The sequence below is a fragment of the Argopecten irradians genome, chromosome 3 (genome assembly GCF_041381155.1).
Source record: "Argopecten irradians isolate NY chromosome 3, Ai_NY, whole genome shotgun sequence".
NCBI classification, from domain to species: Eukaryota; Metazoa; Mollusca; class Bivalvia; order Pectinida; family Pectinidae; genus Argopecten; species Argopecten irradians.
In genome coordinates, this window is record NC_091136.1 from 63,455,928 (window position 1) to 63,480,167 (window position 24,240).

General features: G+C 39.7%; 1 protein-coding gene across 2 annotated transcripts in view; it reads left to right on the forward strand.

The window, feature by feature from the left end:
• Window positions 1-91: 91 nt before the first annotated feature.
• Window positions 92-24,240, forward strand: part of LOC138319336 (ribosome-releasing factor 2, mitochondrial-like) — a 29,930-nt gene continuing 5,781 nt past the window's right edge. Inside the window, exons 1-6 of one of the 2 annotated variants that reach the window (XM_069262415.1) lie at window positions 92-325; window positions 1,400-1,528; window positions 1,627-1,707; window positions 2,465-3,270; window positions 5,155-5,478; window positions 18,188-18,548. In XM_069262415.1, coding sequence (XP_069118516.1) covers window positions 109-325; window positions 1,400-1,528; window positions 1,627-1,707; window positions 2,465-3,270; window positions 5,155-5,478; window positions 18,188-18,548 — 1,918 coding nt within the window. In that variant the 5' untranslated portion in view covers window positions 92-108. The remainder of the gene's footprint in view (window positions 326-1,399; window positions 1,529-1,626; window positions 1,708-2,464; window positions 3,271-5,154; window positions 5,479-18,187; window positions 18,549-24,240) is intronic. The other variant, XM_069262416.1, reaches the window with a different exon arrangement.

Here is a 24,240-nt window from a genome sequence, read left to right on the forward strand (position 1 = left end):
GGATTTTTTTCCTAAACCGGATTCTATATTATAGTCCACGAATAACTCGTATTGTCTCGGGGTTTTACATCAAAATAGTGTAAAATTCCGAAGGGACAAGAATTGGCCATGCGACCTTTATTTACAACCAAGACAATATACCTGTTTCAAACGATTATAAAACGAAGATATCCTCTAATGATGCAACACAGATTAGTTTTCAAGTTATCAAAATCCGAAGTAACGAATCGAATACGGAATATTGGCATCATAGCACACATTGACGCCGGGAAAACTACAACAACTGAACGCATGCTGTTTTATTCGGGGTTCAGTGAACATTTGGGTAGGATAATTATTTAACTTAGTTTGTAGAATATATCCAGTAATACAATGTTCGAAATATTGGATTTTGATACAAATTACATGGAAATATGAATGGCCAGTCTTCATAAATGAATGTTAAATGGAATTGGTTAAAATGAAAGTAGATCTATTTATAGCTTTTTTGGACTGGGACCCTACAAGTAGTCGTGAAGGATCTGACAGTGGTCGTGATTTGGGAAAAAGTATCTGTTTGCATCTCATGAAACACATTATTTCCACATAATCAAAACAAGACTATCATGAAGTATTCGTCAACAGCTCCTGACATTCGGAAATCTGGATGCACAGTAGAATATATTGCCTACATTCACGACTACTGGTTGGGTAATAGGCACAACCAGACAACAACAATCTAGTAAATGATGAAAAAACCACACCACAACTAGCTGAAACCAGCTAACTGTAGCAAGCCTTATGACAAAATATTGTTTACACACACACTTCAGGCAATCTTTGTCACAATATATTTGACTTCTGACTGACTTTTGGAAAAGTCTGTTATAAGTGGAATATTTTGTCCACTTACGCCAGTAGTTTGTATTGTACATAATTAACCATGTGAAATTTTGAAACCACTGCTAACCAGGTAGGTCAATGGATAGAGTATCCTATCTGGCAGCATCGTCAGTTACCCACGTTAATCAGCCTACGGTCTGATACGGAACGTAGTGGAATTAAACACTGGGTTTCCAAGGGTGACTTGGCAGACCCTGGTTAATCAAACATTAATTTTGTTGTCCATTTTTTCTGTTCTACTTACATATGTACATTTAGTGCCTGTTACCAAACCTTCTCAAGTTGAATGCTTGATGTGGGATACCTTAACCTTGGTTGTGAGTGGAGTCTTTGATTGTAAAAGAGATAAGTGTACATGTTGTGGATCGGGTCAATTATCAGCAACCAGGTTGCACTTTGTAGAGTATCTTGTTGATGTTTGAAGGTCCTGGGTTCTAACCACTGTCAAGCAATGATCTTCTCTGCTACTCTATCAGTATAAGAGGTACATCAATGTATTACATGCTACACATTACAGGATCAGTTGATGATGGTGACACAGTGACAGACTACATGGATCAGGAACGAGAAAGAGGAATCACAATCACATCAGCTGCTGTGACATTTGACTGGAATAAACACAGAATCAATCTCCTTGATACTCCAGGTATGCTAACATCATATCCTGGAAAGTTTTATGATAAATCACTCTTCTATCTGCCTAACTGAATACTTGATTACTTGTGTATTATGCTGTTTTAACAGGACACATAGATTTTACAGTAGAGGTAGAAAGATGTCTCCGAGTGCTGGATGGAACAGTCACAGTTCTAGATGCTGCTGCAGGTTTGTTTTCCTATCATTTAAGTTATAACTAGATCCTATAAAATGTTAGATAAACTATGACTTTATTATTGTGAAAATGCATGGTCCTGGTTGAAAACAAGTGTTGACCAAATGATGCCATTGTTGAGTTAGTGGTGACCGTGATCATTGTAAGAATCAACTTGGCCTTTTACAAGTCTTAAGTCAAAGTTATACACTGTACAGTACAGGTAATATGGCCTTTTACAAGTCTTAAGTCAAAGTTAACTTGGCCTTTTACAAGTCTTAAGTCAAAGTTATACACTGTACAGTACAGGTAATATGGCCTTTTACAAGTCTTAAGTCAAAGTTATACACTGTACAGTACAGGTAATATGGCCTTTTACAAGTCTTAAGTCAAAGTTATACACTGTACAGTACAGGTAATATGGCCTTTTACAAGTCTTAAGTCAAAGTTATACACTGTACAGTACAGGTAATATGGCCTTTTACAAGTCTTAAGTCAAAGTTATACACTGTACAGTACAGGTAATATGGCCTTTTACAAGTCTTAAGTCAAAGTTATACACTGTACAGTACAGGTAATATGGCCTTTTACAAGTCTTAAGTCAAAGTTATACACTTTAAAGTACAGGTAATATGAATTTGATCTAGCTTTCACAGAAGGCTGCAAAAAAAAAAAGCTATCCTTTTGTTCTCCATTAATGACTTCTAGTACACAGATATTATGAAAATGATTACAATTAAATATAAATACTACTGTCTCTCTTTTAACCAGGCGTTGAGGCCCAGACATTGACTGTTTGGCGACAGGCTGAGAGGTACAAAATTCCTTCCATTATTTACCTCAACAAGATGGATAAACCTTACGCTGACTTCCAGCAGTGTCTACAGTCAATAGAAGACAAACTAAATGTGAAGACTATGCCAATATTTGTACCCATCAGCTGTGATAGAAACACCATGAAACAGATTGATGTTATTGGTATGAAAGTACTAACATGGGATTTGAAGGAATCCCCAAATGGAAGAAAGTTTAACGTTAAGAAAATGACACCAGAGACAGATCAGAAGTCATGGGAAGAACTGATGCAGTGGCGAACATATGCTGTCGAGACTTTAGCAGACTTTGATTCTAAACTAGAGGAGCATGTGTTATATAATACCCCTATAGCAGAGGTCCCGGCTATAGATCTGGTACGAGGCCTGAGGCAGGCTACAGTGGACAGGCATATGGTGCCAGTATTGGGAGGAAGCTCGCTACGTAACATGGGTATACAACCTCTGATAGACTCTATATGTCTCTATCTGCCTAACCCTAGTGATAGGAGCTTTGATTTCACAAAGTTTTATGGTAATGACTTGTGTGCTCTGGTGTTTAAAATCATTCACCATAAAGAAAGAGGAACACTGACTTTTCTTAGAATATATAATGGCAATATAAAAGCAAGAACTAACATATATAATGTGAATCAGAATTTAAGTGAGAAAGTGACCCGACTTCTTCAGGTGTATGCTGATGATTTCCAGGAAATACCTCTGTCTGGCCCAGGCACTATAGTCTGTGTTACAGGGCTCAAGTCGGTAAGTCTCTAACCCAGGGGCTGTAGATCCATTACATAACAACATAAGGCAGATTGGTTTAGCCTAAATCAAACAACTTGTACATTAATCAAATATATATATATATATATATATATATAAAAAAAATAAAAGTCAACGACTTTCCTCTTGTACATTCACCATTTCATGATGGCTCTTCAGGAGTAGAAATGTTTATTTTTCAAAGAACAAATTAATGACGTCACAAATAGCGTGACGTCACAAGGTACACACGTTTACATAACAATAATATGAAGTTGCGCCATTTTCTATTATGGCCTATTGAGAGTTGGTTTTAATATTTTTATAAGTTGATTTTCTTTGTTTTCCAACAAAACAGAGTCTGAAGAATGCAATTGATATAAAGGTATAACATTAAATTGATCACCTGCACAATCATGAACATGCTTATTGACATTCAAATTACGTAGAGAATCCGTTCTTGTTTGTTGCCTATGAACAGTCATACGTGTTCTAAGTTCATTACTAGTTTGGCCGATGTAAAAATCACCACAACGAGAACAAATTATAGCATATATCACACACTTCGATTTGCAATTCATGTTTGCTTTTACAGTAAAATGCAAGCCATTTTTAAAAACATATGTACTACATTCAATAATAATTGGACATGTACCGCATCTAGGTGTCTTACATTTCGACACCACGGGGTCAGCAATAGATTTATTGAACCTGGAACTTGTCAACATTTGTTTTAAATTTTTAGGTTGTCTTCTACTTTGCAAAATTGTATGGTTTTCAAAAATCTTTCTCATACGATCACTACTTTGCATTAACTCATTACATTTATTTTTAATCACAGGAAAAATATTGAAATTTCTTGGATTGAAAGTAGAAACAAAAGGAATCAAAGCCGTATTAACTTTATGTTCATGTATGCGGGATGTAAAAGGTCCCTTTTCAATTGCCTTTCTAATACCATGCTCTATTACCTCAACAGGATAACATTGAGCCTTAAGATATTGTTGTAACTGACCAAGTCTAATATCTTGTATTTTCTTCTCACTAACAATTGTAATAATCCTTGAGGCGAGATTAAAGGGAATATTCACTTTAGTATGTTTTATGATTCTCTACGTAATTTGAATGTCAATAAGCATGTTCATGATTGTGCAGGTGATCAATTTAATGTTATACCTTTATATCATTTGCATTCTTCAGACTCTGTTTTGTTGGAAAACAAAGAAAATCAACTTATAAAAATATTAAAACCAACTCTCAATAGGCCATAATAGAAAATGGCGCAACTTCATATTATTGTTATGTAAACGTGTGTACCTTGTGACGTCACGCTATTTGTGACGTCATTAATTTGTTCTTTGAAAAATAAACATTTCTACTCCTGAAGAGCCATCATGAAATGGTGAATGTACAAGAGGAAAGTCGTAGACTTTTATTTCTTATATATTCAACTCTACATGGACACGTACTCTTTTTCTTGGTTTATATATATATATATATATATATAAATATATATATGATACAGTTATACATATGGAACAAGACTTTGGTCAAAAGTTAACCGGTTGATGTTTGTCTTTCTAAAACCTCTTAGTATTATTTTTCTATAGAGTTGTCTCCCTTTATTATTATTTTTACTGTGAACTATTAGATTTGTCTCCCTTCATCAGTTTGTCTTCCATTAGATGCTGCAAGAGCCAAGTGGTGATGGACTCCTAAAATCCTAGCACTATATCTCCATCTCTTAGTCCTGAATTCCACAAAGGACACTGAGTGTAGGTCGATCAGTTGTTTTATTGATGTACTCCAGATTGCCCTTAAAAGACCATGACTGGTTAAGTTATGCTTGTATCCCTGTGACATTGAAGGATTTTATCTCCGTAGGTAAGAACAGGTGATACAATCACATCCAATCAGACAGCAGCCAAAAGAGCTAGAAAAAATATGCTTAAACTGCAACAGGAAGAACTTGATTCAAGTAGTGACCTAGTCCTGGAAAGTTCAGGCGAGTATGATGGAGAAGACATCGAGTATGAGGAAGATCTGAGTAATGCTATTCTTGCTGGGATACAGATACCACCTCCAGTGTTCTTCTGTTCCATAGAACCACCTTCAATGTCTAGTCAGAGGAAGATGGAGTTGGCACTGGAGTGTCTCCAACGTGAGGACCCAAGTCTCCAGGTGTGTACAGGTAGTAATAGTAACCAGGTGTGTACATGTAGTGATAGTAACCAAGTGTGTACCTGTGGTCATATTAACCAGGTGTGTACATGTAGTGATAGTAACCAGGTGTGTACATGAAGTCATAGTAACCAGGTGTATACATGTAGTGATAGTAACCAAGTGTGTACCTGTGGTCATATTAACCAGGTGTGTACATGAAGTGATAGTAACCAGGTGTGAACATAAAGTCATAATAACCAGGTGTGTACATGTAGTGATAGTAACCAGGTGTGTACATGAAGTCATAGTAATCAGGTGTGTACATGTAGTGAGAGTAACCAGGTGTGTACATGTAGTGATAGTAACCAAGTGTGTACCTGTGGTCATATTAACCAGGTGTGTACATGTAGTAATAGTAACCAGGTGTGTACATGTAGTGATAGTAACCAAGTGTGTACCTGTGGTCATATTAACCAGGTGTGTACAGGTAGTAATAGTAACCAGGTGTGTACATGTAGTGATAGTAACCAAGTGTGTACCTGTGGTCATATTAACCAGGTGTGTACATGTAGTGATAGTAACCAGGTGTGTACATGAAGTCATAGTAATCAGGTGTGTACATGAAGTCATAGTAACCAGGTGTGTACATGTAGTGATAGTAACCAGGTGTGTACATGTAGTGAGAGTAACCAGGTGTGTACATGTAGTGATAGTAACCAAGTGTGTACCTGTGGTCATATTAACCAGGTGTGTACAGGTAGTAATAGTAACCAGGTGTGTACATGTAGTGATAGTAACCAAGTGTGTACATGTGGTCATATTAACCAGGTGTGTACATGTAGTGATAGTAACCAGGTGTGTACATGAAGTCATAGTAATCAGGTGTGTACATGTAGTGAGAGTAACCAGGTGTGTACATGTAGTGATAGTAATCAGATGTGTACATGTAGTGATAGTAATCAGGTGTGTACATGTAGTTCATAGTAATCAGGTGTGTACATGTAGTCATAGTAATCAGGTGTGTACATGAAGTCATAGTAACCAGGTGTGTACAGGAAGTCATAGTAATCAGGTGTGTACATGAAGTCATAGTAACCAGGTGTGTACATGTAGTCATAGTAATCAGGTGTGTACATGAAGTCATAGTAATCAGGTGTGTACATGAAGTCATAGTAACCAGGTGTGTACAGGAAGTCATAGTAACCAGGTGTGTACATGAAGTCATAGTAACCAGGTGTGTACAGGAAGTCATAGTAACCAGGTGTGTACAGGAAGTCATAGTAATCAGGTGTGTACATGAAGTCATAGTAACCAGGTGTGTACAGGAAGTCATAGTAACCAGGTGTGTACATGTAGTCATAGTAACCAGGTGTGTACAGGAAGTCATAGTAATCAGGTGTTTACATGAAGTCATAGTAACCAGGTGTGTACATGTAGTCATAGTAATCAGGTGTATACATGAAGTCATAGTAACCAGGTGTGTACAGGAAGTCATAGTAACCAGGTGTGTACAGGAAGTCATAGTAATCAGGTGTGTACATGAAGTCATAGTAACCAGGTGTGTACAGGAAGTCATAGTAACCAGGTGTGTACAGGAAGTCATAGTAATCAGGTGTGTACATGAAGTCATAGTAACCAGGTGTGTACAGGAAGTCATAGTAACCAGGTGTGTACATGAAGTCATAGTAACCAGGTGTGTACAGGAAGTCATAGTAACCAGGTGTGTACATGAAGTCATAGTAACCAGATGTGTACATGTAGTGAGAGTAACCAGGTGTGTACATGTAGTGATAGTAACCAGGTGTGTACATGAAGTCATAGTAACCAGGTGTGTACATGTAGTGATAGTAACCAGGTGTGTACATGTAGTGATAGTAACCAGGTGTGTACATGAAGTCATAGTAACCAGGTGTGTACATGTAGTGATAGTAACCAGGTGTGTACATGAAGTGATAGTAACCAGGTGTGTACATGTAGTGATAGTAACTAGGTGTGTACATGTAGTGATAGTAACCAGGTGTGTACATGTAGTGATAGTAACCAGGTGTGTACATGTAGTGATAGTAACCAGGTGTGTACATGTAGTGATAGTAACCAGGTGTGTACATGTAGTGATAGTAACCAGGTGTGTACATGTAGTGATAGTAACCAGGTGTGTACATGTAGTGATAGTAACCAGGTGTGTACATGTAGTGATAGTAACCAGGTGTGTACATGTAGTGATAGTAACCAGGTGTGTACATGTAGTGATAGTAACCAGGTGTGTACATGTAGTGATAGTAACCAGGTGTGTACATGTAGTCATAGTAACCAGGTGTGTACATGTAGTGATAGTAACCAGGTGTGTACATGAAGTCATAGTAACCATTTGTGTACATGTAGTGATAGTAACCAGGTGTGTACATGTAGTGATAGTAATCAGGTGTGTACATGAAGTCATAGTAATCAGGTGTGTACATGTAGTCATAGTAATCAGGTGTGTACATGTAGTCATAGTAACCAGGTGTGTACATGAAGTCATAGTAACCAGTGTAAGTCATAGTAACCATTTGTGTACATGAAGTCATAGTAACAGGTGTGTACAGGAAGTCATAGTAACCATTTGTGTACATGAAGTGATAGTAACCAGGTGTGTACAGGAAGTCATAGTAACCATTTGTGTACATGAAGTGATAGTAACCAGGTGTGTACATGTAGTCATAGTAATCAGGTGTGTACATGAAGTCAAAGTAGTAACCAGGTGTGTACATGAAGTCATAGTAACCAGGGTAGTACATGAAGTCATAGTAACCAGGTGTGTACATGTAGTCATAGTAACCAGGGTAGTACATGAAGTCATAGTAACCAGATGTGTACATGTAGTGATAGTAACCAGGGTGTACATGTAGTCATAGTAATCAGATGTGTACATGTAGTGATAGTAATCAGGTGTGTACATTAGGTCATAGTAATCAGGTGTGTACATGTAGTCATAGTAGTATTGTGTACATATGTATGTTTGAGTCTCCAGGTGGACCTATTGATAGGTTCCATTGGTTACATATGTATGTTTCTGTCTCCAGGTGTGACATATTAGGTTCCATGGTATTACATATGTATGTTGTGTCTGTTCCAGGTGGACCTATTAGGTTCCATGGTTACATATGTATGTTTCTGTCCAGGTGGACCTATTAGGTTCCAGGTGTGTACATGATGTCATATGACCCAGGTGTGTACATGAAGACATAATTAGGTTCTATGGTAGTACATTGTATGTTTCTGTCTCCAGAGTGGTGGACCTATTAGGTTCCATGGGTTGTATATGTATGTTTCTGTCTCCAGGTGTGACCTATTGAGGTTCCATGGTTACATAGTATGTATGTTTCTTGTTTCCAGGAGGTGGATAGTAATCAGGTTCCATGGTTACATATGTATGTTTCTGTTCCAGGTAGGACCTATTCTCCAGGGTTTATATGTATGTTTCTGTTTCCAGTGTGACCTATTAGGTTAACCTATGGTTACATATGTATGTTTCTGTCTCCAGGTGTGACCTATTAGGTTCATTATGTGTTCTGGTAGTTGTTCCATGGTTACATATGTATGTTTCTGTCTCCAGGTGGACCTATTAGGGTTCCATGGTTACATATGTATGTTTCTGTCTCCAGGTGGACCTATTAGGTTCCATTGGTTACATATGTATGTTTCTGTCTCCAGGTGGACCTATTAGGTTCCATGGTTACATATGTATGTTTCTGTCTCCAGGTGCAACCTATTAGGTTCATATGTAATGTTTCTGTTCTCCAGGTGGACCTATTAGGTTCCATGGTTACATATGTATGTTTCTGTCTCCAGGTGGACCTATTAGGTTCATGGTTACATATGTATGTTTCTGTCTCCAGGTGGACCTATTAGGTTCCATGGTTACATATGTATGTTTCTGTCTCCAGGTGGACCTATTAGGTTCTATGGTTACATATGTATGTTTCTGTCTCCAGGTGGACCTATTAGGTTCCATGGTTACATATGTATGTTTCTGTCTCCAGGTGGACCTATTAGGTTCCATGGTTACATATGTATGTTTCTGTCTCCAGGTGGACCTATTAGGTTCTATGGTTACATATGTATGTTTCTGTCTCCAGGTGGACCTATTAGGTTCCATGGTTACATATGTATGTTTCTGTTCTCCAGGTGGACCTATTAGGTTCATGGTTACATATGTATGTTTCTGTCTCCAGGTGACCTATTAGGTTCCATGGTTACATATGTATGTTTCTGTCTCCAGGTGGACCTATTAGGTTCCATGGTTACATATGTATGTTTCTGTCTCCAGGTGGACCTATTAGGTTCCATGGTTACATATGTATGTTTCTGTCTCCAGGTGGACCTATTAGGTTCCATGGTTACATATGTATGTTTCTTGTCTCCAGGTGGACCTATTAGGTTCCATGGTTACATATGTATGTTTCTGTCTCCAGGTGGACCTATTAGGTTCTATGGTTACATATGTATGTTTCTGTCTCCAGGTGGACCTATTAGGTTCCATGGTTACATATGTATGTTTCTGTCTCCAGGTGGACCTATTAGGTTCCATGGTTACATATGTATGTTTCTGTCTCCAGGTGGACCTATTAGGTTCCATGGTTACATATGTATGTTTCTGTCTCCAGGTGGACCTATTAGGTTCCATGGTTACATATGTATGTTTCTGTCTCCAGGTGGACCTATTAGGTTCCATGGTTACATATATATGTTTCTGTCTCCAGGTGGACCTATTAGGTTCCATGGTTACATATGTATGTTTCTGTCTCCAGGTGGACCTATTAGGTTCCATGGTTACATATGTATGTTTCTGTCTCCAGGTGGACCTATTAGGTTCCATGGTTACATATGTATGTTTCTGTCTCCAGGTGGACCTATTAGGTTCCATGGTTACATATGTATGTTTCTGTCTCCAGGTGGACCTATTAGGTTCCATGGTTACATATGTATGTTTCTGTCTCCAGGTGGACCTATTAGGTTCCATGGTTACATATGTATGTTTCTGTCTCCAGGTGGACCTATTAGGTTCCATGGTTACATATGTATGTTTCTGTCTCCAGGTGGACCTATTAGGTTCCATGGTTACATATGTATGTTTCTGTCTCCAGGTGGACCTATTAGGTTCCATGGTTACATATGTATGTTTCTGTCTCCAGGTGGACCTATTAGGTTCCATGGTTACATATGTATGTTTCTGTCTCCAGGTGGACCTATTAGGTTCCATGGTTACATATGTATGTTTCTGTCCAGGTGACCTATTGGTTCCAGGTTACAATGGACCTATTAGGTTCCATGGTTACATATGTATGTTTCTGTCTCCAGGTGGACCTATTAGGTTCCATGGTTACATATGTATGTTTCTGTCTCCAGGTGGACCTATTAGGTTCCATGGTTACATATGTATGTTTCTGTCTCCAGGTGGACCTATTAGGTTCCATGGTTACATATGTATGTTTCTGTCTCCAGGTGGACCTATTAGGTTCCATGGTTACATATGTATGTGTTTCTGTCTCCAGGTGGACCTATTAGGTTCCATGGTTACATATGTATGTTTCTGTCTCCAGGTGGACCTATTAGGTTCCATGGTTACATATGTATGTTTCTGTCTCCAGGTGGACCTATTAGGTTCCATGGTTACATATGTATGTTTCTGTCTCCAGGTGGACCTATTAGGTTCCATGGTTACATATGTATGTTTCTGTCTCCAGGTGGACCTATTAGGTTCCATGGTTACATATGTATGTTTCTGTCTCCAGGTGGACCTATTAGGTTCCATGGTTACATATGTATGTTTCTGTCTCCAGGTGGACCTATTAGGTTCTATGGTTACATATGTATGTTTCTGTCTCCAGGTGGACCTATTAGGTTCCATGGTTACATATGTATGTTTCTGTCTCCAGGTGGACCTATTAGGTTCCATGGTTACATATGTATGTTTCTGTCTCCAGGTGGACCTATTAGGTTCCATGGTTACATATGTATGTTTCTGTCTCCAGGTGGACCTATTAGGTTTCCATGGTTACATATGTATGTTTCTGTCTCCAGGTGGACCTATTAGGTTCCATGGTTACATATGTATGTTTCTGTCTCCAGGTGGACCTATTAGGTTCCATGGTTACATATATGTATGTTTCTGTCTCCAGGTGGACCTATTAGGTTCCATGGTTACATATGTATGTTTCTGTCTCCAGGTGGACCTATTAGGTTCTATGGTTACATATGTATGTTTCTGTCTCCAGGTGGACCTATTAGGTTCCATGGTTACATATGTATGTTTCTGTCTCCAGGTGGACCTATTAGGTTCCATGGTTACATATGTATGTTTCTGTCTCCAGGTGGACCTATTAGGTTCCATGGTTACATATGTATGTTTCTGTCTCCAGGTGGACCTATTAGGTTCCATGGTTACATATGTATGTTTCTGTCTCCAGGTGGACCTATTAGGTTCTATGGTTACATATGTATGTTTCTGTCTCCAGGTGGACCTATTAGGTTCCATGGTTACATATGTATGTTTCTGTCTCCAGGTGGACCTATTAGGTTCCATGGTTACATATGTATGTTTCTGTCTCCAGGTGGACCTATTAGGTTCCATGGTTACATATGTATGTTTCTGTCTCCAGGTGGACCTATTAGGTTCCAATGTTACATATGTATGTTTCTGTCTCCAGGCGGACCTATTAGGTTCTTTGGTTACATATGTATGTTTCTGTCTCCAGGTGGACCTATTAGGTTCCATGGTTACATATGTATGTTTCTGTCTCCAGGTGGACCTATTAGGTTCCATGGTTACATATGTATGTTTCTGTCTCCAGGTGGACCTATTAGGTTCCATGGTTACATATGTATGTTTCTGTCTCCAGATGGACCTATTAGGTTCCATGGTTACATATGTATGTTTCTGTCTCCAGGTGGACCTATTAGGTTCCATGGTTACATATGTATGTTTCTGTCTCCAGGTGGACCTATTAGGTTTCCATGGTTACATATGTATGTTTCTGTCTCCAGGTGGACCTATTAGGTTCCATGGTTACATATGTATGTTTCTGTCTCCAGGTGGACCTATTAGGTTCTATGGTTACATATGTATGTTTCTGTCTCCAGGTGGACCTATTAGGTTCCATGGTTACATATGTATGTTTCTGTCTCCAGGTGGACCTATTAGGTTCTATGGTTACATATGTATGTTTCTGTCTCCAGGTGGACCTATTAGGTTCCATGGTTACATATGTATGTTTCTGTCTCCAGGTGGACCTATTAGGTTCCATGGTTACATATGTATGTTTCTGTCTCCAGGTGGACCTATTAGGTTCCATGGTTACATATGTATGTTTCTGTCTCCAGGTGGACCTATTAGGTTCCATGGTTATATATGTATGTTTCTGTCTCCAGGTGGACCTATTAGGTTCCATGGTTACATATGTATGTTTCTGTCTCCAGGTGGACCTATTAGGTTCTATGGTTACATATGTATGTTTCTGTCTCCAGGTGGACCTATTAGGTTCCATGGTTACATATGTATGTTTCTGTCTCCAGGTGGACCTATTAGGTTCCATGGTTACATATGTATGTTTCTGTCTCCAGGTGGACCTATTAGGTTCTATGGTTACATATGTATGTTTCTGTCTCCAGGTGGACCTATTAGGTTCCATGGTTACATATGTATGTTTCTGTCTCCAGGTGGACCTATTAGGTTCCATGGTTACATATGTATGTTTCTGTCTCCAGGTGGACCTATTAGGTTCCATGGTTACATATGTATGTTTCTGTCTCCAGGTGGACCTATTAGGTTCCATGGTTACATAGGTATGTTTCTGTCTCCAGGTGGACCTATTAGGTTCTATGGTTACATATGTATGTTTCTGTCTCCAGGTGGACCTATTAGGTTCTATGGTTTACATATGTATGTTTCTGTCTCCAGGTGGACCTATTAGGTTCCATGGTTACATATGTATGTTTCTGTCTCCAGGTGGACCTATTAGGTTCCATGGTTACATATGTATGTTTCTGTCTCCAGGTGGACCTATTAGGTTCTATGGTTACATATGTATGTTTCTGTCTCCAGGTGGACCTATTAGGTTCTATGGTTACATATGTATGTTTCTGTCTCCAGGTGGACCTATTAGGTTCTATGGTTACATATGTATGTTTCTGTCTCCAGGTGGACCTATTAGGTTCTATGGTTACATATGTATGTTTCTGTCTCCAGGTGGACCTATTAGGTTCTATGGTTACATATGTATGTTTCTGTCTCCAGGTGGACCTATTAGGTTCCATGGTTACATATGTATGTTTCTGTCTCCAGGTGGACCTATTAGGTTCCATGGTTACATATGTATGTTTCTGTCTCCAGGTGGACCTATTAGGTTCCATGGTTACATATGTATGTTTCTGTCTCCAGGTGGACCTATTAGGTTCCATGGTTACATATGTATGTTTCTGTCTTCAGGTGGACCTATTAGGTTCCATTGTTATACAGATGTATATGTATGTTTCTGTCTCCAGGCAGACCTATTAGGTTCTATGGTTACATATGTATGTTTCTGTCTCCAGGTGGACCTATTAGGTTCTATGGTTACATATGTATGTTTCTGTCTCCAGGTGGACCTATTAGGTTCTATGGTTACATATGTATGTTTCTGTCTCCAGGTGGACCTATTAGGTTCTATGGTTACATATGTATGTTTCTGTCTCCAGGTGGACCTATTAGGTTCCATGGTTACATATGTATGTTTCTGTCTCCAGGTGGACCTATTAGGTTCCATGGTTACATATGTATGTTTCTGTCTCCAGGTGGACCTATTAGGTTCCATGGTTACATATGTATGTTTCTGTCTCCAGGTGGACCTATTAGGTTCCATGGTTACATATGTATGTTTCTGTCTCCAGGTGGACCTATTAGGTTCCATGGTTACATATGTATGTTTCTGTCTCCAGGTGGACCTATTAGGTTCTATGGTTACATATGTATGTTTCTGTCTCCAGGTGGACCTATTAGGTTCCATGGTTACATATGTATGTTTCTGTCTCCAGGTGGACCTATTAGGTTCCATGGTTATATATGTATGTTTCTGTCTCCAGGTGGACCTATTAGGTTCCATGGTTACATATGTATGTTTCTGTCTCCAGGTGGACCTATTAGGTTCCATGGTTACATATGTATGTTTCTGTCTCCAGGTGGACCTATTAGGTTCCATGGTTACATATGTATGTTTCTGTCTCCAGGTGGACCTATTAGGTTCCATGGTTACATATGTATGTTTCTGTCTCCAGGTGGACCTATTAGGTTCCATGGTTACATATGTATGTTTCTGTCTCCAGGTGGACCTATTAGGTTCCATGGTTACATATGTATGTTTCTGTCTCCAGGTGGACCTATTAGGTTCCATGGTTACATATGTATGTTTCTGTCTCCAGGTGGACCTATTAGGTTCCATGTTACATATGTATGTTTCTGTCTCCAGGTGGACCTATTAGGTTCCATGGTTACATGTATGTTTCTGTCTCCAGGTGGACCTATTAGGTTCCATGGTTACATATGTATGTTTCTGTCTCCAGGTGGACCTATTAGGTTCCATGGTTACAATATGTGTTTCTGTCTCCAGGTGGACCTATTAGGTTCCATGGTTACATATGTATGTTTCTGTCTCCAGGTGGACCTATTAGGTTCCATGGTTACATATGTATGTTTCTGTCTCCAGGTGGACCTATTAGGTTCCATGGTTACATATGTATGTTTCTGTCTCCAGGTGGACCTATTAGGTTCTATGGTTACATATGTATGTTTCTGTCTCCAGGTGGACCTATTAGGTTCCATGGTTACATATGTATGTTTCTGTCTCCAGGTGGACCTATTAGGTTCCATGGTTACATATGTATGTTTCTGTCTCCAGGTGGACCTATTAGGTTCTATGGTTACATATGTATGTTTCTGTCTCCAGGTGTGGACCTATTAGGTTCCATGGTTACATATGTATGTTTCTGTCTCCAGGTGGACCTATTAGGTTCCATGGTTACATATGTATGTTTCTGTCTCCAGGTGGACCTATTAGGTTCCATGGTTACATATGTATGTTTCTGTCTCCAGGTGGACCTATTAGGTTCCATGGTTACATATGTATGTTTCTGTCTCCAGGTGGACCTATTAGGTTCCATGGTTACATATGTATGTTTCTGTCTCCAGGTGGACCTATTAGGTTCCATGGTTACATATGTATGTTTCTGTCTCCAGGTGGACCTATTAGGTTCCATGGTTACATATGTATGTTTCTGTCTCCAGGTGGACCTATTAGGTTCCATGGTTACATATGTATGTTTCTGTCTTCAGGTGGACCTATTAGGTTCCATTGTTATACATATGTATGTTTCTGTCTCCAGGTGGACCTATTAGGTTCCATGGTTACATATGTATGTTTCTGTCTCCAGGTGGACCTATTAGGTTCATGGTTACATATGTATGTTTCTGTCTCCAGGTGGACCTATTAGGTTCTATGGTTACATATGTATGTTTCTGTCTCCAGGTGGACCTATTAGGTTCTATGGTTACATATGTATGTTTCTGTCTCCAGGTGGACCTATTAGGTTCTATGGTTACATATGTATGTTTCTGTCTCCAGGTGGACCTATTAGGTTCCATGGTTACATATGTATGTTTCTGTCTCCAGGTGGACCTATTAGGTTCTATGGTTACATATATGTATGTTTCTGTCTCCAGGTGGACCTATTAGGTTCTATGGTTACATATGTATGTTTCTGTCTCCAGGTGGACCTATTAGGTTCTATGGTTACATATGTATGTTTCTGTCTCCAGGTGGACCTATTAGGTTCCATGGTTACATATGTATGTTTCTGTCTCCAGGTGGACCTATTAGGTTCCATGGTTACATATGTATGTTTCTGTCTCCAGGTGGACCTATTAGGTTCCATGGTTACATATGTATGTTTCTGTCTCCAGGTGGACCTATTAGGTTCCATGGTTACATATGTATGTTTCTGTCTCCAGGTGGACCTATTAGGTTCCATGGTTACATATGTATGTTTCTGTCTCCAGGTGGACCTATTAGGTTCCATGGTTACATATGTATGTTTCTGTCTCCAGGTGGACCTATTAGGTTCTATGGTTACATATGTATGTTTCTGTCTCCAGGTGGACCTATTAGGTTCCATGGTTACATATGTATGTTTCTGTCTCCAGGTGGACCTATTAGGTTCCATGGTTACATATGTATGTTTCTGTCTCCAGGTGGACCTATTAGGTTCCATGGTTACATATGTATGTTTCTGTCTCCAGGTGGACCTATTAGGTTCCATGGTTACATATGTATGTTTCTGTCTCCAGGTGGACCTATTAGGTTCCATGGTTACATATGTATGTTTCTGTCTCCAGGTGGACCTATTAGGTTCATGGTTACATATGTATGTTTCTGTCTCCAGGTGGACCTATTAGGTTCCATGGTTACATATGTATGTTTCTGTCTCCAGGTGGACCTATTAGGTTCCATGGTTACATATGTATGTTTCTGTCTCCAGGTGGACCTATTAGGTTCCATGGTTACATATGTATGTTTCTGTCCCAGGTGGACCTATTAGGTTCCATGGTTACATATGTATGTTTCTGTCTCCAGGTGGACCTATTAGGTTCCATGGTTACATATGTATGTTTCTGTCTCCAGGTGGACCTATTAGGTTCCATGGTTACATATGTATGTTTCTGTCTCCAGGTGGACCTATTAGGTTCCATGGTTACATATGTATGTTTCTGTCTCCAGGTGGACCTATTAGGTTCCATGGTTACATATGTATGTTTCTGTCTCCAGGTGGACCTATTAGGTACTCCAGGTGGACCTATAAGGTTCCATGGTTACATATGTATGTTTCTGTCTCCAGGTGGACCTATTAGGTTCCATGGTTACATATGTATGTTTCTGTCTCCAGGTGGACCTATTAGGTTCCATGGTTACATATGTATGTTTCTGTCTCCAGGTGGACCTATTAGGTTCCATGGTTACATATGTATGTTTCTGTCTCCAGGTGGACCTATTAGGTTCCATGGTTACATATGTATGTTTCTGTCTCCAGGTGGACCTATTAGGTTCCATGGTTACATATGTATGTTTCTGTCTCCAGGTGGACCTATTAGGTTCCATGGTTACATATGTATGTTTCTGTCTCCAGGTGGACCTATTAGGTTCCATGGTTACATATATGTATGTTTCTGTCTCCAGGTGGACCTATTAGGTTCCATTGGTTATATATGTATGTTTCTGTCGCCAGGTGGACCTATTAGGTTCCTATGGTTACATATGTATGTTTCTGTCTCCAGGTGGACCTATTAGGTTCCATGGTTACATATGTATGTTTCTGTCTCCAGGTGGACCTATTAGGTTCTATGGTTACATATGTATGTTTCTGTCTCCAGGTGGACCTATTAGGTTCCATGGTTACATATGTATGTTTCTGTCTCCAGGTGGACCTATTAGGTTCCATGGTTACATATGTATGTTTCTGTCTCCAGGTGGACCTATTAGGTTCCATGGTTACATATGTATGTTTCTGTCTCCAGGTGGACCTATTAGGTTCCATGATTACATATGGTGGACCTATTAGGTTCCATGGTTACATATGTATGTTTCTGTCTCCAGGTGGACCTATTAGGTTCCATGATTACATATGTATGTTTCTGTCACCAAGTGGACATATTAGGTTCCATGATTACATATGTATGTTTCTGTCCCAGGTGGAGTACAAGGAGGAGACAACCCAGACTATACTATCAGGGATGGGAGAACTCCATCTTGAGGTCATAAAGAACCGTATTATACAGGAGTATAAAGTGGACGTGGAGTTAGGACCATTACAGGTAGCCTACAGGGAGGTCATCGGTGGAAAGGACATTGTACAAAAGGAAACCTTAGATACTGTTATTGGTAACCAACAACATACAGTTAATCTTACAATGTCTGTCAGTTATACCCCAGAGGATGAGAAATTCACCAACCTCAAGATAGTGAAGAGTGAGGAAGCACCTGCCCTAGAAAACATTAAATGGAAGCAAGTGAAGGCCATCCAGAATGGGATCAAATCAGCTTTATCAGGAGGTAGGTTGTGGAACTGGATACCGTCATATCAGGGGAAAGGTCCGGGATACAGTCATATCAGGGTGTAGGTTGGGGATACAGAAATATCAGGGGGTAGGTTTGGGATACAGTTATATCAGGGTGTAGGTTGGGGATACAGACATATCAGGGTGTAGGTTGTGGGATACAGTCATATCAGGGGGTAGGTTTGGGATACAGGTTGGGGATAGACATATCAGGGTGTAGGTTGGGGATACAGACATATCAGGGTGTAGGTTGGGGATACAGTCATATCAGGGTGTAGGTTGGGGATACAGACATATCAGGGTGTAGGTTGGGGATACAGTCATATCAGGGTGTAGGTTGGGGATACAGTCATATCAGGGTGTAGGTTGGGGATAGACATATCAGGGTGTAGGTTGGGGATACAGTCATATCAGGGTGTAGGTTGGGGATAGACATATCAGGGTGTAGGTTTGGGATACAGACATATCAGGGGTAATGTTGGGGAGGTAGGTTTGGGATACAGACATATCAGGGGGTAGGTTGAGGATACAGTCATATCAAGGTGTAGGTTTGGGATACAGACATATCGGGGTAGGTTTGGGATACAGACATATCAGGGGGAAGGTTGGGGATACAGTCATATCAGGGGGAAGGTTGGGGATACAGTCATATCAGGGGGTAGGTTGGGGATACAGTCATATCAGGGTGTAGGTTTGGGATACAGACATATCAGGGTGTAGGTTGGGGATACAGTCATATCAGGGGGTAGGTTTGGGATACAGACATATCAGGGGTAATGTTGGGGAGGTAGGTTTGGAGATACAGACATATCAGGGGGTAGGTTGGGGATACAGTCATATCAGGGTGTAGGTTTGGGATACAGACATATCAGGGGGTAGGTTTAGGATACAGACATATCAGGGGGTAGTTTAGGGGATACAGACATATCAGGGGGTAGGTTGGGGATACAGTCATATCAGGGTGTAGGTTTGGGATACAGACATATCAGGGGGAAGGTTGGGGATACAGTCATATCAGGGGGTAGGTTTGGGATACAGACATATCAGGGTGTAGGTTGGGGATACAGACAAATCAGGGGGTAGGTTTGGGATACAGTCATATCAGATGGTAGGTTGGGAATACAGACATATCAGATGGTAGGTTGGGAATACAGACATATCAGGGGGTAGGTTGGGGATACAGTCATATCAGGGAATAGGTTGGGGATACAGTCATATCAGGGTGTAGGTTGGGGATACAGTCATATCAGGGTGTAGGTTTGGGATACAGACATATCAGGGGGTAGGTTGGGGATACAGACATATCAGGGGGCAGGTTGGGGATACAGTCATATCAGGGGGTAGGTTTGGGATACAGTCATATCAGGGTGTAGGTTTGGGATACAGACATATCAGGGGGTAGGTTGGGGATACAGACATATCAGGGTGTAGGTTGGGGATACAGACATATCAGGGGGCAGGTTGGGGATACAGTCATCATCAGGGTACAGTCATATCAGGGTGTAGGTTTGGGATACAGACATATCAGGGTGTAGGTTTGGGATACAGACATATCAGGGGGTAGGTTGGGGATACAGACATATCAGGGGGCAGGTTGGGGATACAGACATATCAGGTGGTAGGTTGGGGATACAGACATATCAGGGTGTAGGTTTGGGATACAGACATATCAGGGGGTAGGTTGGGATTACAGACATATCAGGGTGTAGGTTGGGGATACAGACATATCAGGGGGCAGGTTGGGGATACAGTCATATCAGGGTGTAGGTTTGGGATACAGACATATCAGGGTGTAGGTTTGGGATACAAACATATCAGGGTGTAGGTTTGGGATACAGACATATCAGGGGGTAGGTTTGGGATACAGACATATCAGGGGGCAGGTTGGGGATACAGTCATATCAGGGTGTAGGTTTGGGATACAGACATATCAGGGGGTAGGTTGGGGATACAGACATATCAGGGGGTAGGTTTGGGATACAGACATATCAGGGGGCAGGTTGGGGATACAGTCATATCAGGGTGTAGGTTTGGGATACAGACATATCAGGGGGTAGGTTGAGGATACAGACATATCAGGGGGTAGGTTTGGGATACAGACATATCAGGGGGAAGGTTGGGGATACAGTGATATCAGGGTGTAGGTTTGGGATACAGGCATATCAGGGTGTAGGTTTGGGATACAGACATATCAGGGGGAAGGTTTGGGATACTTACATATCGTATTGAATTTTATATCACATAGTAAATTTTAATTAAAAGGTCTTTTTTTCGTTTGCCATATGATTTTAATTGAAATGTTCTATTTTGTGTTACCCTGTGATTTAATTGACAGTTCCTTTTTAGCCCACCATCATCAGATGGTGGGCTATTCAAATCGCCTTTCGTCCGTGGTCCGTGGTCCGTCCGTCCTTCCGTCCGTCCGTCCGTCCGTCCGTTAACAATTCTTGTTACCGCTATTTCTCTAAAAGTACTGAAGGGATCTTTCTCAAATTTCATATGTAGGTTCCCCTAGGACCCTAGTTGTGCATATTGTATTTTGGGACTGATCGGTCAACAAGATGGCCGCCAGGCAGCCATCTTGGATTTTGATAGTTAAAGTTTGTTACCGCTATTTCTCAGAAAGTACTGAAGGGATCTTTCTCAAATTTCATATGTAGGTTCCCCTAGGACCCTAGTTGTGCATATTGCATTTTGGGACTGATCGGTCAACAAGATGGCCGACCAGTCGCCATCTTGGATTTTGATAGTTAAAGTTTGTTACGGCTAATTCTCAGAAAGTACTGAAGGGATCTTTCTCAAATTTCATATGTAGGTTCCCCTAGGACCCTAGTAGTGCATATTGCATTTTGGGACTGATCGGTCAACAAGATGGCCACCAGGTAGCCATCTTGGATTTTGATAGTTAAAGTTTGTTACCGCTATTTCTCAGAAAGCACTGAAGGGATCTTTCTCAAATTTCATATGTAGGTTCCCCTAGGACCCTAGTTGTGCATATTGTATTTTGGGACTGATCGGTCAACAAGATGGCCACCAGGCAGCCATCTTGGATTTTGATAGTTAAAGTTTGTTACCGCTATTTCTCATAAAGTATTGAAGGGATCTTTCTCAAATTTCATATGTAGGTTCCCGTAGGACCCTAGTTGTGCATATTGATTTTGGGACTGATCGGTCAACAAGATGGCCGACCAGCCGCCATCTTGGATTTTGATAGTTAAAGTTTGTTACCGCTAATTCTCAGAAAGTACTGAAGGGATCTTTCTCAAATTTCATATGTAGGTTCCCCTAGGACCCCAGTTGTGCATATTGCATTTTGGGACTGATCGGTCAACAAGATGGCCGACTGGTGGCCATCTTGGATTTTGATAGTTAAAGTTTGTTACCGCTATTTCTCAGAAAGTACTGAAGGGATCTTTCTCAAATTTCATATGTAGGTTCCTCTTGGACCCTAGTTCTGCATATTACATTTTGGGACTGATCGGTCAACAAGATGGCCGACAAGCAGCCATCTTGGATTTTGATAGTTAAAGTTTGTTACGGCTATTTCTCAGAAAGTATTGAAGGGATTGTTCTCAAATTTCATATGTAGGTTCCCCTTGGACCCTAGTAGTGCATATTGCATTTTGGGACTGATCAGTCAACAAGATGGCCGCCAGGTAGCCATCTTGGATTTTGATAGTTAAAGTTTGTTACCGCTATATCTCAAAAAGCACGAAAGGGATCTTTCTCAAATTTCATATGTAGGTTCCCCTAGGACCCCAGTTGTGCATATTGCATTTTGGGACTGATCGGTCAACAAGATGGCCGACAGGTAGCTTTCTTGGATTTTGATAGTTAAAGTTTGTTACCGCTATTTCTCAGAAAGCACTGAAGGGATCTTTCTCAAATTTCATATGTAGGTTCCCCTAGGACCCCAGTTGTGCATATTGCATTTTGGGACTGATCGGTCAACAAGATGGCCGACCGGTGGCCATCTTGGATTTTGATAGTTAAAGTTTGTTACCGCTATTTCTCAGAAAGTATTGAAGGGATTGTTCTCAAATATCATATGTAGGTTCCTCTAGGACCCTAGTTCTGCCTATTGCATTTTGCGACCACCATCTTGGATTTTGATAGTTTAAAGTTTGAAAAGCAGAAAAAAGAATTGTAAGTTTGAAAAGCAGAGAAAAGATCCCTCTTTCATTTGTCAGACATAGATCAATCTTTGGTGGGCGCTAAGATCCCTCTGGGATCTCTTGTTAGGTTACCATATGATTTAATTGACAGTTCCTTTTTAGGTTACCATATGATTTTATTAACAGGTCCTATTTTGTGTTACCCTGTGATTTAATTGACAGTTCCTTTTTAGGTTACCATATGATTTAATTGACAGTTCCTTTTTAGGTTACCATATGATTTAATTGACAGTTCCTTTTTAGGTTACCCTGTGATTTAATAGACAGGTTCTATTTTGTGTTACCATGTGAATTAATTGACAGTTCCTTTTTAGGTTACCATATTATTTAATTGACAGTTCCTTTTAGGTTACCATATGATTTAATCGACAGGTCCTATTTTGTGTTACCCTGTGATTTAATTGACAGTTCCTTTTTAGGTTATCATATGATTTTATTAACAGGTCCTATTTTGTGTTACCCTGTGATTTAATTGACAGTTCCTTTTTAGGTACCATATGATTTTATTAACAGGTCCTATTTTGTGATACCCTGTGATTTAATTGACAGTTCCTTTTTAGGTTACCATATGATTTTATTAACAGGTCCTATTTTGTGTTACCCTGTGATTTAATTGACAGTTCTTTTTTAGGTTACCATATGATTTTATTTACAGGTTCTATTTTGTGTTACCCTGTAATTTTATTAACAGTTCCTTTTTAGGTTACCATGTGATTTAATTGACAGTTCCTTTTTAGGTTACCATATGATTTAATTGACAGTTCCTTTTTAGGTTACCATATTATTTTTTGACATGTTCTATTTTGTGTTACCCTGTGATTTAATTGACAGTTCCTTTTTAGGTTACCATATGATTTTATTAACAGGTCCTATTTTGTGTTACCCTGTGATTTAATTGACAGTTCCTTTTTAGGTTACCATATGATTTAATTGACAGTTCCTTTTTAGGTTACCATATGATTTTATTGACATGTTCTATTTTGTTTTACCCTGTGATTTAATTGACAGTTCCTTTTTAGGTTACCATATGATTTTATTAACAGGTCCTATTTTGTGTAACCATGTGATTTTATTAACAGGTCCTATTTTGGGTTACCATGTGATTTAATTGACAGTTCCTTTTTAGATTACCATGTGATTTTATTTACAGGTCCTATTTTGTGTTACCATATGATTTTATTTACAGGTTCTATTTTGTGTTACCCTGTGATTTAATTGACAGTTCCTTTTTAGGTTACCATGTGATTTTATTTACAGGTCCTATTTTGTGTTACCATGTGATTTAATTGACAGTTCCTTTTTAGGTTACCATGTGATTTTATTTACAGGTCCTATTTTGGGTTACCATGTGATTTAATTGACAGTTCCTTTTTAGGTTACCATGTGATTTTATTTACAGGTCCTATTTTGTGTTACCCTGTGATTTTATTTACAGGTCCTATTTTGTGTTACCCTGTGATTTAATTGACAGTTCCTTTTTAGGTTACCATGTGATTTTATTTACAGGTCCTA